A 13,975-nucleotide genomic window follows, 5' to 3' on the forward strand; every position below is an offset into this window, starting at 1 on the left:
AAATTTGAAGATTTTTGCATCTTTGAGATATACTTCACTTCAAATTTTGCCTCAGTTGAAATTTTTTTAATCATCAAATTATATTAACTAACCCATAAAATAAAATCTTGAAAGAATGCTGCTTTAACTCCAAAATGTCATGGAAGAGTTACTTTATATCATTCATAAAGTTTGCCCATTAGAATATCATGACTAAGAAAATACTAATATCTTTGCTATTACCCTCTGAGATATTAATAAAATCCACCAAACACATTTTTGTTTTATATCATGTTTCTTAGGATTTTTCAGTATTAGTTTGGTTGAGTTACAGAAAAACTGTAATTGAGAATTTTCTTTAAAAAGAATATAGTGCATTCATTGAATCATTTTAAACAACCTCCAGAATTAAATTATAGGTTGATTTTATTTTGAAATAATGCCTAATCATCTTTATTTCTTTATCTAGTTTAGTTTTTTCTCTTGAAGCTGACGTTTCGAAATTAAACATATGTAAAATGATTGGGGAACGGATATAGTAGTAATTCTCAGTGAATTGCCCCTTGTCCCTTTTAGCTAAGATAAGGTATTTAAAAATTAAAAAAAAAAATAAAAAGAAAGAGAAGAAAAGAAAAAGAGAAAAAGAAGAGGAAGAGGATGAAGAGGAAGAAGAAGAGGAGGAAAGAGAAGAGGAGAAGGAGGAGGAGGAGAGGGGTTAGAGGAGGAAGAGGTGAAAGAGATGGAAGAGGACTAGGAAGAATAGGAAGAAGAAGAAGAAGAAGAAGAAGAAGAAGAAGAAGAAGAAGAAGAAGAAGAAGAAGAAGAAGAAGAAGAAGAAGAAGAAGAAGAAGAAGAAAGAAGACAAGGAGGAGGAGGAAGAAGTTGTTTGTTGGAAGGTTAAAATTCTAACACTAAAAAAGTTGAGAAGTTGAGTCTAGGTGAACCATGTTAGAAGCATCAACTAGACACACACACACACACACACACAGAGAGAGAGAGAGAGAGAGAGAGAGAGAGAGAGAGAGAGAGAGAGAGAGAGAGACTCACTCACACAACTTTAAGTGAAAAGGGAAGCTTGTCAACTGGATCCCAACAAAAACTGAAGACTTAAAGACTTAAATCTCCACTTACAGGATTCAGTTCAAACTCTCAGTATAATGCTTAATTTTTCTTTGTAAAGCATCTTAAACTTAAAAATGTGAATTCTTTCTAACAGAACTTGTTTTTGTTAAGCAACCTGAGAAAATTTACATTGAGTAAAGCTTGGAAGTTATTCAAGAACTCTATCTTTATGGTTAGTGAACAACAAACAAATAAAACCAGCATCCTTCAGAAGGAATAATTAGATTAAAATTAAAGATCAATTACTTAAGGTAAAACCTCTAAACACTAAGAAAATCTAGGGTTAATTAGACTATTAAATGATTCTAAGTTATCAATGTGAGGGATTTTCCTTCCATATCCCAATAACAATGTAGCTCTTTTTCTGGTCCTTATTATAGAAATAGAGTAATTACAAACATACTTAATGTATTTGAAGCTCTTCAAACTATTCTCTTATCTATTTTAGCACCTCTGAAATAACTGAGTCTTCAACTGTAATCCAGTCCTTTTGCTGGACGGTTTAAGCACCCTTCTTTGTTAACATGAAAAGGCCTTTGCTATTTCCCTTTTACAACTAAGTTCTATATGTGAGGCTCCTGCCCCACTGTTTTATGCTGAGTGCAATCAGAAATCCCTTTACAAATAATGGTCTCTGACTGGAATCCTATTAACTGTGTCCAGACAAAACCACACACAGTGCTTTATATTCTGTGAACCTCTTGTTTATAGGGAAAAGAACTGGAGTAAATACTTTCTTCACCTAAGGTTTTTACTGATGAAAGAAAGATGCAGTTTATTTTTTTAAAAAAAATATTAGGACATGAAATCAAGAGAATTTAAATCCTTGGAACCAAGCAGATACCACAGTAATTGAAGTTTTTATATGAGATACCCTACTTAGTTTCGTGCTGTTTCATCTTTTTCCATTGCCTACTATGCACATGCTGGCCTATAATCAGAGCTGCAAAACAAATTGCTCTGTTCATGGATGTGCTTGCTCCTCAGCTCAGTGCCAATATGCAGGTCCCATCTGGTCACTGCAATGGACTGTCAGACTGGTGGCAGTCTACTCAGGCTCCTGCCTAAACTTTGGCCAGAATGCCTGGGCTTCCAATTCTAAGGGAATCTTCAAAAAACTTTTCTTAAATGCTCAGTTATGTGTACATTACAGGAGGCAAGGAGGGTAGTGAAAAGCAATGCCCATTGCACTAGTCATCACTAGTCACCAAACTCCAGTAAGTCACAGACTCCTTAAGAATGTATTAGAGTATAATAGTATGACTCAAAGAAAATGAACAAGAAAGGCTTAATATAAAGAGTTGATCAAGGATTAAATTCAGGTAAGAGACTCACAGCCTTGGAATTGAACTGGCTCTCATGATGGGAACTATAGAATCTATATACATGCTTATAGGCAAACTGGAGGTTGGGTGGACTGTGTGTTTTGACAGAGATGAAGCAGCTGCCTGGAAACTTAGTGTATTTATTATATACAGTGAACAATGGCAGGGTGTCTAATCTCAGTGGTAGTCTCTGTAGGTGGAGCAGTCTCAGGCTGCATTCTTATATGAGGATGAAACTGTGGATGATATTTTCTGTATACAATGTCCACATTAGGGCTCTGACCAAAGAAAGGTCCTGCTATTCCATGGGTCTGAGACTTTACAGTCCTTGTCATATCACAAATCATGTCAAAAATGCACATTCACTCGTGACATCACCTGCTCCAAAGTCATTGATATTTTGATTTTAGTGGCAGCCAAGTGCTTGAAATATATTCACTGCTGAAAGTATAAGATCTAATGTGAATCGAAACAGCTTCCATTCTCAGAGGTGGTTCTAACTGCTTAGCAGTTCATTGAGTTTAAAGAAAGTTGAATCTGGTCGACTTTGATATGTGATGGTTTTTATTTATTTGAAAGATTTTTAAAAATAAAGATTATTTAAAATTAACAGATAAGAATCTTAAGAAGATTTTAATAAAGATTATGAAACTTTTTAAAATTAAATTGAAGGAAATGAAAGCCTTTTGGGAATGCATGTCCAAGAGTAATTGGGCTGTAAGTGGAACATTATCAAACCATTAGTATATTTCTTAAAATTTATTCTATTTTTCTACTGTACTTCTCTCTTTCTTGCAATATAGACTTCTGATGATTTACTGCTGTATCCTTCTAGTCTTTTGGATGCTGCAGATATTCTAGAGACTAAATAGGTCAGGCTCCCTGTTTTCATAGTGCATCCTATTATAGAAGAAAATAGTTGGTGAAGAAAAAGGAAAGAACTAGCTTTAAATTGTTGTATTGTTTTGAATTGTGGTAGTCCTGGGAAGCTACTTATACTAGTTATAAGAAAAGGTTTTCTTGGAAGATGGTAGGAGACTGACAGCTGTCCATAGCACAGTCATCCATTAAAGGTTAAACATACGGAAGTAGAACAAGCTCACCCTGCATCCATCTTGTGAACTGAAGGGATTTCTTGAAAACTCTGTAGCTTTGCCCTTACACGCAATTGAAATGAAAAGAAAAAAGTAACTGTGTAGTTAGACTTTTCGTCTATAACATTGCTACCCATGGTCATTGTGATCATTCAAGTTTTACCTTTGAAAGTGCCCTCATTTTGCTTTTCAATATTTATGAATTCAAGTCTATCTCAGTCTCTCCTCAAAACCCAAAGTGGTCACTGTTCTATGTGCTGCTCAGATCCTGGACCAGGTCTCATTAGCTCAACATTTTCCCAACTTTGTTACAATCAATCATATGCTTGCCTCCTGACCTTTGATAGAAATGTCTACTGTCTGTGAGCTTCTGGATTTTTGTCTCTAATTAGGTTTTATGAACACATTGCAACTTCCTCTTTGGCGTCCTATTCAGTTTTTTTGGCATCTCTGAAGTAGGCCAAAGGGCATTTGACAAACCTTGCTTGCTAACTTGAGTCAATTAAATTGCCTTTTAAAGATGAAACAAGGAGCAGATATAATTAGGATTTCCTTAGGATGTTGTCATAAGGACTTATCATTATTTTAATGTCTCCATAATTTTCCTAATATTAGATACTTAAAAATAAATTGTGTGACATTTTTGCCTTAATAAATGACAACTCTAAACGAATTGTATGAGTTGTAAATAAAGAATAATAATAAATCTCCTAATTTATGAGTGAAGCAATAATTATAGGGATCTCACAATATTGTATTTGTAAATTTCTTGATTAAAGATCTACAAAATGAAGACAAATGTTCAAAAAAGTCAAAACTGAAACTACTGTTTTGAATTTGTTTTGATCTTTTTTTTGAAAAGAAAGAAATTAAAGTATATTTATTTGTAGATAATTGACAATATGCAAAAGTGACCCTAAATAGTCAACTGAGAAACTCCTACAGCTGATAATGCAGTTTCATTAATGTGCCTGGATATAAAATTAACTCATAAAACCCAGTAGTTTTCCTACATTCAAATGACAAGTAAACTAAAAAAGAATCAAGGAAACAACACTTTCACAATACCCTCAAAAATATAAAATATCTTGCGGTAACATTAATCAAGAAACTGAAAGACATTTTAAAAATTGGACATTATATTTACATTTCAGATTTTTTTCCCCTTATCCCATTCCCCCCACCACCCAGGAACCTCCTATCCCATCCCCCCTCCTTCTGGTTCTATGAGGATGTGGCCCCACCTACCCCCCCATTCCCACTTCCCCACCCTTGAATTCCCCAGTCCCTCACTCAGTGTTCAGCCTTCATGGGACCAAGGATATCCTCTCCCACCTATGCCCAACAAAGCCATCCTCCCCTACATATACAGCTGGAGTCATGAGTCCCTCCCTATGTGCTCCCAGGCTGGTGGTTTAGACCCTGGGGAGCTCTGGTTGGTTGGTATTGTTGCTCTCCTCATGGGGCCACAATTTTCTTCTACAGATCTATTTCCCCTCTGTTTCCTCTTCAGAAAAGAAGAGGTCTCTAAGAGACAAAAGCCAGACAAGACAGAACACCATACAGTAAGACAGGGTGAAAACCCTCACATCAACACTGGATAAGGCAACCCAATAGAAGGAAAAGACTCCTGAGAGCAGGAAAAAAGAGTCAGAGATACACCCAAGATATTTCCCCCAAGATATTATTTTAAAATCACATTTATACTACTAGACCATAGGTCATATTTTTTAACTCATGCAGTGAAATTATGATTAGGTCTTTTTAGACATAATTTTATGGCTTAGGAGTGTATATAAGGAAGTACTGAAGATAATCTTATTTAATAAAACTCGTCTTTATTAATGTTGGCAATCTATTTATATAAATATAAAATTAAAACTATACAACTATTTTAAATATCAATGTTTGATCCTTTTAGATAGCATTAAATAATATGAAAATGATAAAAAATAGGAAATATTGTAAAGGCTATGTTGATGTCATAATGTAAGATGGTTAAGACAGTAGGTTTTAGAATATGGGTACTCATTTATATTTGTTTTAAAATGTTGAGTTCCATTCAAGAGACGTTATAAAATTATTTACTTCTGTTTCCAGTTTTCTGTTATCAAATTGTGTTTAAGAATTACCACTCATGTTTAAGCCAATTTCCAAATCCTAGTTGTTCGGTGGTGGATCTACCAGTCATTAACTTTAAATGATTAACCAGGCGTATCTAAAGTCTCATGAATTAACTGATTTTTTTCTACCTTGCTTTTAGAAAAAGAGTCAGATATACATTTGCAATCAGCGATATAAAAATATCTATAGTTCCAAAGACTATTGAAAAAATGATAGTGGTAAATAGCCTGTACATAATGCAAGTCACATTTCTCTGTGGGAAGGCTCCAGGACAGGCAAGCTATGAAAATAATGTTAAGCATAACACTGGTTCCTGAATGAGTCTGTGCTGAGAGAAAATATCTGCCAATGACTTTCTATGAGAGCCACCAATTTGTAAAACAGATGTGTATGCTTTGTTTTAGCTTGCTTACTAAGAACATTAGCAGGAAGAATATCGTAAGCCAGTGTTTCAAAGTCATTCATATTATTTAATTGTTGTAGAAAATATTTAATCCCAATCTGGTGTTTCTACCCTGCCTTTGATCACTCAATTTCTAGATAAAAGACACACAATTTTTTCTACTTACAAAAGCCTTAAACGGCACAAAAGCTGGGCAAATATCTACCCTCTATGCTATTAGAATCTACCTTCCTGTTGATAACTCTGAATTATTACTTACTATGTTTCATTTGGGCTGCTCTTATCTCCAATTGACCAGCCATCAGGCCCTGTTTTCTTGACTTCTAACCCATGGAGTCTTTCCTTTTCTCCTCACCTTCTTCTCCTGATCCTGGTTTTCCTCCATCTCAAAGCTCAGGAAGCCTAAACCCTGCCTTTGTCTCTTCTGCCCAGCTATTGGCTGTCTGCATCTTTACTCATCAATCAGACAAGGTCACATGGCAGCAATTGGGTCTCTTGTCTCTGGTGCAGCCAGGCAGTGTAGGTCTGGCACTTAGTGTTACGATACATAGCAAAAAACCAAACCTCAACACTCAATGATAAAAGAACTGAATTTTATAGATAATATGCTACTGTATCTCTAAATATAACTCTATTACAGTATAAAAACTATACATATTCACTGAAGTATTTATTTGATCTAAGATTCTGACTGTATGAAATATATAATATTTCCTCCCTCCCTTCTCTCTTCCTGCATATCTCTCTCTCTCTCTCTCTCTCTCTCTCTCTCTCTCTCTCTCTCTCTTTCTCTCTGACCTTTGGGCTCAAATTCCCTATGCATTTTGTTCTGCTGCCTCCATAGTATGAAAACTGAGATACATGTATAAACTACCATTTCAGGTGTCATGCTTCATGCAGGGCTGGAGATGGAACCCATGGTTTCATAACATATACAAACACATACACAGATACACAGAAATATACATATACACATACACTTAGACTAAAAAGTATGGATATTAGAGTCCTAGTTTATGTATATGTGTATGCCTTTATGCATTAAATGTCACTTCAAATAATTATTGAGATACAAAATTGTTACCTAAGCATATTTTTGCTATCACTGCATAAATATGCATGTTAAGTGTATATACTATTAGAGTATATATGTAAGTACCATTCTGTTATTAGGTTTTATATAGATTGAATTAAGATTATCTCTGTTCTTTAAATTATTTAGTAATAACCACTCACACAAAGCAAGTATGGTGGCAGAAAACTATAAATCCAAGCATGTGCGAGTCAGGAACAAGAGTAGCAGGAGTTAAAGATGCTCCTTTCATAAATGCCAGTTTGAGTTAAATAATTTAAAAAAATATAAACTTTTGATTCTAATAGCTACAAGATAAGTAAAAGAAAATCTCACTTCAACCGGGAGGTATGATGCACCTCTGAGATATTGCCATACTGCAATGTTTTTTTCTTCTAAGAATATTTAGGGTCCAAAAGACAATCAAATTTTTCATACATTTATTTATTTATTTGTAAAGTATTTTTTGTTAAATTAATTTGTTTGTGAAATCAAAGTCACCAACATCATTTTGCTAAAATAAGCCAATACATAATCTAAATAGATCCTTATTTTGAAGAGTAGACTACTACTTTAAGAAAAGTAAATATCTTCTTTGTACCATCATACAAATAAGTCCAGGACACCTTCTATTTTTATCAAATCCTAAACAGTGGGAGATAGTAGGTAAATGAAGAAAAGAACGTGTGCTGAAACTCTGTTATGTAAGCAGAGATTAGAGGATTTATATAAAAATGGTTTCTGTGATTCAACAAATTACAAGTACTTACATGACATATCTGCAGGTCAAAAAACAATTCTTTAAAGTTGTAATTAGCTTTATTGCATCACCGACTAAGATGAAACAACACAATCTATAATTGTATGATTCATGTGTTCTAAAAATGTGTAATAAGGGTATTAAAACAAGTTTTAGAGATTTATGTGTATTGCATATTCAAAAAATGCAGTTGTGCAAGACTAAAACAGGGCATTAGATATGAGACTATCAGGAGCACTTACTTGAAACAATCACTCAAAGAAGGGATTAAGAAAGACAGAGCACCAGGAGTACTCCTTAATTCTCCCTTGGTTTAGTGGTTTCTTCCTGAATACTTTCTTCTCACCTTTTGTCTCTCATGGAAATGGAGTGATTATGTTTATAGACCTGTCCTCCTGACTAAATATGATCACTTTAGTCTAGTACTTTGATTGACATGAACAAAGACTTCATACATGTACATCCAGTGTACAAACCAAATATCAACTACTCCAAGTAGCATTTAAACCTTCATTAAGAGCAGAGAATAGGTAGGTTATTTTAGCATTTTGTCATCCTTTGAATAATTTTTATTGATTTGGACTTAACAATGTTTTTAATTCACTTTGAAGATATACTTTAACTCAAGCTTGATAAACACATTCATACCATTGCTTGTTTATCTGTTTTAACAATGTCTTTTTATATAGCCATGGCCAGCCTGGAACTAACTATATAGACCTTAAAATAGTCTTGAACTCACAAATACCAGGCTACCTATGTCTCTTAAGTTAAAGGTGTGAAACATCATGCTGGCTAGAGCATTTCTACTTTAAATATGAAAAAGTGTAAGCAATTAGTGTATAACAATGTGAATATCATTAATAAAACTGAGATAAGGGGAAGTTGGTAATGAAACTGCAATGAAGAAAAAATAGTTCATAACCTGAGTTCATTAACACGAAGGTAAAATAAATATCTAAAAATTCAAGGTATTACTTTTAAAGGAAAAATATTTAGTACAGTGTTTTTCTACTAATTATTAAAAATAAAATGGAATTTAAATATGGGTATCAGATTGATTGCTCGCTCCAGTGTTTTATTTCTAACAATTTATTCATATATTTAGAATGTCCTAGTTCACTGCTTTTGATAGTCTATCACCTATCTGTTCTCACATGTTATACTTTATGTGACTATTTTCATTAATCTATCATATATTTCTTTTAAATTGTGCAATTAAAAACAGGAAAACAGCATATCATCCTCACAATTTAGAAAAACCCACATACCTCTTCTGTCATCGTTAATAAAGTACCTATCTATCTTCATCATCTCTCCATTTATCATATTTTTCTCTCTTCTCCCTCCCATCTTCTGTCTTTCTCTTCTATTATCCTCCCATCTATCCTTCCTTCCTCCCATCTATCCTTCCTTCCTCTTTTCCTTTTTTTCTTTTTACCCTCCTTTCTTCCTTCTCCTTATCTTCTAACACCCTTTCTCACCCTCACCTTCTTTCCTTTTAATGATATTTGAAAACTGTGTGACATAGCCCAGGCTGGTCTGAAACTCACTACCCTCTTATGTAGACCTCCTTGGTGTTGAGATAGTAGCATGTAGCAACATGGCCAACTTGAAAACCATTTTTTTTATTTTTCAGATAAAAATCAAACTGTTTCAATTTCATGTTACTTGTTTATATTTTATCCTCAAAGAGTCATGACTGTATAATTTGGTGCCACTATTCACAAGATAATTTATTACTAAGCTCCTTCCGGATTTCTATTCACGGCTTTTGTTCACTGAAATTTATTGGGTTACTGGCTATTGGCTAAAATTTTATTAACGGAAAATGTGATAGTCTTAAAGCATTTCTGAGTAAGTGACAGTGCTGGACTTTTGTTGTGACTCATTCATCAGAGTGAGCATACCACCTGAGCACATCGTTGGCTGGCCATTGTGCTCCATACCCCAGTCCTTTGTAGATGACAGAAATGGTCTCTAAATACAAAAGACTTACTTCGTTTTGAAATTTTTTTAACATGATTGCATGTATGCGTTAAGAAAAGGATATGGATGCCCTCTTCTCTTTTTCTTGACTCTGAAATACTATATTCCAAATGTCACTCTGAAGATCGTATCATAAAACACTGGTAACCTCTAAATATTTTATATAGTTCAGATTAGTCAGATTCTTTCACCATTATGCCATAAAGTACATTTTTCCTTCAGCTATTAAAATATTATATGCAGATATCACTTTGAAACATAGTAAAAGCCTTTGGACACAAGTGGAACGGATGTTATCCTCCACCCACAGCACATGCTTGCTTGTTCTTTCTAGCCACAGCCCACAGAGAATGTCTGTTCCTGTAAGTTACAACAGATTACCATAACTGTTTGAATCCTGCATTGCAAACCTGTCCAGACAGAATACTAAGACTCTGCTTTTTAAAAAGGAAAACAAACAAACAAAAACCAGATAAATAGTAACAACATAAAATATTTTCTGAAACCTAATCAAGTGCTTCCAATCAAAGACACAAATGGAGGTTCTCCTTCACCTCAGCCCTTTACCCAAACTACATTTGCTGTGTAATGGTTAAGACTCTCAGATTTGATGACATAAAATTTGGTTCAGTTTATCATGAACTTGTTTTGTGCTTTTAAGTCTTATTTAATGGCTGTGATGAAGCTTTCTGATATGAAAATGAAGAAAGGAAGAACAGCTATTTTTTTTAGAGATTTTGTGATATTTAAGTAAGTTATGTTACTAAAATATTTAGCAATTTGTCAGATGTGCCTGAGCTTTATGTATGTTAATCGTGATGAATAAACTGATTTAGTCCTTGACTTAGACTCTGTACTCTGCAAGTGACAGAGACCTGTTTCCACTACCTCCCCATACATGTCTACCATGCATCTCCTCTTGGAGAAACCCAGAAACTCATGGTGAACAGAACAAATGCCAAACTGAAGTTCTGCTGATATCATAGTAAGAGCTCGTGGCCCTCTGAAGACAACTTATTTGTTATTATATACATTAAAATCAATAAAGGTAATAAAAAATGGATGGCCCTTCATAGTTTTTTATTTAGAAAGTTTTCAAAGAATTTTGAAAAATACTTATGTCTGGATTCCAAAGCCATGGTCAACGACTTCTCTTCCATATCTTTCATTCTCCTCCCTAATCAGAATTAGATGCTTTAAAACTACCTATTCTTATTTACCTTTACAGATTTATTGGCCTGCTGCAAAGGAACGAGTGGAATTATGTAAATTAGCTGGAAAAGATGCCAATGTAAGTATGCAACATTGAAATTACCTCCTCAAATTAGATAGTAATAGTGCAGTAAATATTTATATTCACTTCTATTGAACTAATAGCACTAGTAACCTATTTCTACTATGAAACTAATATTCTCCATAAAGATTATTATGGTAAACAGGGAATGGTAATAGGAACATGTAACCCAAAATTTGAATGTAGAAGCAGGAAACTCAAGTGCTCAGGGTTAGCCTCTGCAATGTACTGAGTATGACGGTAATCTGCACTATGTAAATACCTGCTGCAAAAATTCAGAAAGAGCAACAAGAAGAAAGATTAAATGGTATAAAATATCTCTACAAAAAGTAACACTAATATCCACAACAATCCAAAAATGGAGAAATAACTTACTCTACCATATTGATTCTAAATAGTTTTGTTTCCTTCAGAAAAGTAGATTAGAAGCAAATCAAAATGTTTGAATATAAATCACCAGGAAAAAATGCATTTCTCTGAGTGTATAATTGCCATTTGTGTACATTTATTTGTAAAAAAAAAAATGTAAATTATCACTTATCATCATAAATTTGCAGCTTTCATTTTCTTTCACCTAAGTTGAGGTTGGATTTATAGCATGCATGTGACTTCTTTTAACTGATGACACAGAAATGTCAAGAACAGTTTGAAGATCTTAGGTACAGGACTTGGGCATAAGAATCGGAAGCAACTACTCTAAACATAAGTAATTGCACATAATTATTAATAAATATACACACATGGTCTTAACAGAAAATTCTGAGAGGATGGTGGTTCTCACTATTGCAATACCATCACTAGAAAGTCTAAGTAAGTATTGCCACACATTAAAGGCCAGCCTGAGGTAGAGAATGCTCTCCTTTCTTGGAAAATGAAACAAATTCAGGTTTAAACTGCCATATAAACCATTGCAGGTCCTCAGTCATATAGATTGAACTGTTTGTGTTTGCTGAGTCCTGTCTGGATGACGCTTGGAGTAGGTGGGTAGTACTGCAGGCTTCCCAATTGCATTGTCAGTTTTGTCTGCAGCAGGACTGAACCCTGGTGTGCCTTTCAGTGTCTCCTTCCGCATCCACATATTCCCGTTAGGCCAGGTATCCTGTGTTGAGCCCTAACTTCTTGCACTGTATTGATGGAGATAAACATTATTTGTGAGTAAATTCCTGAACTTCACTCAAGATGATCAGAAGTCCCAATCTTGGGTCAAAATGTGAACATTGTCTGGCTTCTTTTGCAGTATCCTCTAACAGCAATAATGGGGAGAGTTAATCTGTGCCTTGTTTCATATATAATAATGATAGTGTCCTTTATGTGAAAGCATAATGAGATTCATAAGTAAAGATGATTAAAGTACATTCCTATAACACAAGATACCAGATGTGTTGAGAACCATAAAGACTAAGAATCAGAATCAAATTGGCTCGCACATTTATTTATTTATTTATTCATCCAATAAAAAGAGTCGACAAGTTGGTGTTGTCTGTAATTACAGTTACCTAGATCGTGGCAGTAGTGGGGTTAGAAGTTGACAGGTAGCCTGCGGTATTTAGTGATACTCTATCTCAAGATAAAGAAGGCTAGAAATTCAGTTTACTAGCCACGCACTTGGCTAGCATGTATGGGACCTATCTTTAATCTCATAGACTGTTAAAAATGAGATAAAATAATAAAACAAAATTCCAGTGTCTGTATTACACATAACTAAAACATAAATGTGTCCACTAAAGCAGTCAGAGTCTGACCCCACATGATCACTGTTTGATGTTAACTGTCCAAACCACAACAATCCAAACAAAACAAAGTAAATGCACAGTCATACCACATTTTATATACCATTAGTGTTAAATGGCATCCTTTGAGGCGTATTTAGGTTAACAAGAATGGGTAGTAAATGCAATAAGAGACAGTTTTACATTGATTGTACAAGAAGAGAAGGAGATTATACTTTTCTGAAATATATCCCTCCTCTTCCTATGCCATCAGTGGCTTTGCCCTGTTCAATATCTCCATACTAAACAGATGCCCTTGTATAAAAACACAAACAATTCTTTATTGAACTTGAGGGGATTGAATAACTTGGTTATGACATATGACAGTTCTCAAAATAGTTTGTTGAGCAGTAGGAGTATAGCAGAAAACTATGAATAATTTTATATTTGTAAACCATCTATATTGCATTATTGATAAAGAATAAAGAAAGAAATAAGTGTTTAGTTTACTACAATAAACTAATGTCAGTTTTCCCATGGGTTAGAGGAAGGAATCCGTAATGAATGCATTGTGAGAGTGTTCTCTTTCTGAATGTTCACTATGTTACACAGTAACATCATTGCTCCTCTTGTTCAGATAGGTCAGGGGGGACTAATTTTTCTGGAGGTGTTACCCTAAGCAGTGATCTATTTTAGAGTTGTTAAAAACTTCCAGTTTCATATCAGTTACCTTGTTAAAGAACTCCTTCTGATATTTATAGCTATAATCTCATTTAATCCACATTCAATGTCTAATAGTGAAGGCGGAAACTGAATTTGAAAACCTGAACACATCCTCTATGCTGCCCTAACACTATAAAATATATATGATAGGTCAAAAATCTATGTTTAATTCATTTCTCTACTTAATATAACCATAGCATTGATTCTCATTTTGAACAGTGTTGAATAGATTTTGACTAATAGAAACTGATACACATCTGTGGTTTCATTGACTTTTTTTCTTGCCTCTACATGACCCTCTCTTTCCCTCCTTTCTAGTAATTTTTACCCAGTTCCAAAGAGATTGTTTAGGATTAACAAGTGTTTGGAAAGACTATTCAT

General features: G+C 34.2%; 1 protein-coding gene across 1 annotated transcript in view; it reads left to right on the forward strand.

Annotated features, from left to right (window-relative positions):
* Nucleotides 1-13,975, forward strand: part of Sema3d (semaphorin 3D) — a 185,081-nt gene that overhangs the window by 89,521 nt on the left and 81,585 nt on the right. Inside the window, exon 4 of the mRNA XM_034519617.2 lies at nucleotides 11,097-11,159. Within this exon, the coding sequence (XP_034375508.1) occupies nucleotides 11,097-11,159 (63 nt within the window). The remainder of the gene's footprint in view (nucleotides 1-11,096; nucleotides 11,160-13,975) is intronic.

This window comes from Arvicanthis niloticus, chromosome 15 (assembly GCF_011762505.2).
Source record: "Arvicanthis niloticus isolate mArvNil1 chromosome 15, mArvNil1.pat.X, whole genome shotgun sequence".
NCBI lineage: Eukaryota > Metazoa > Chordata > Mammalia > Rodentia > Muridae > Arvicanthis > Arvicanthis niloticus.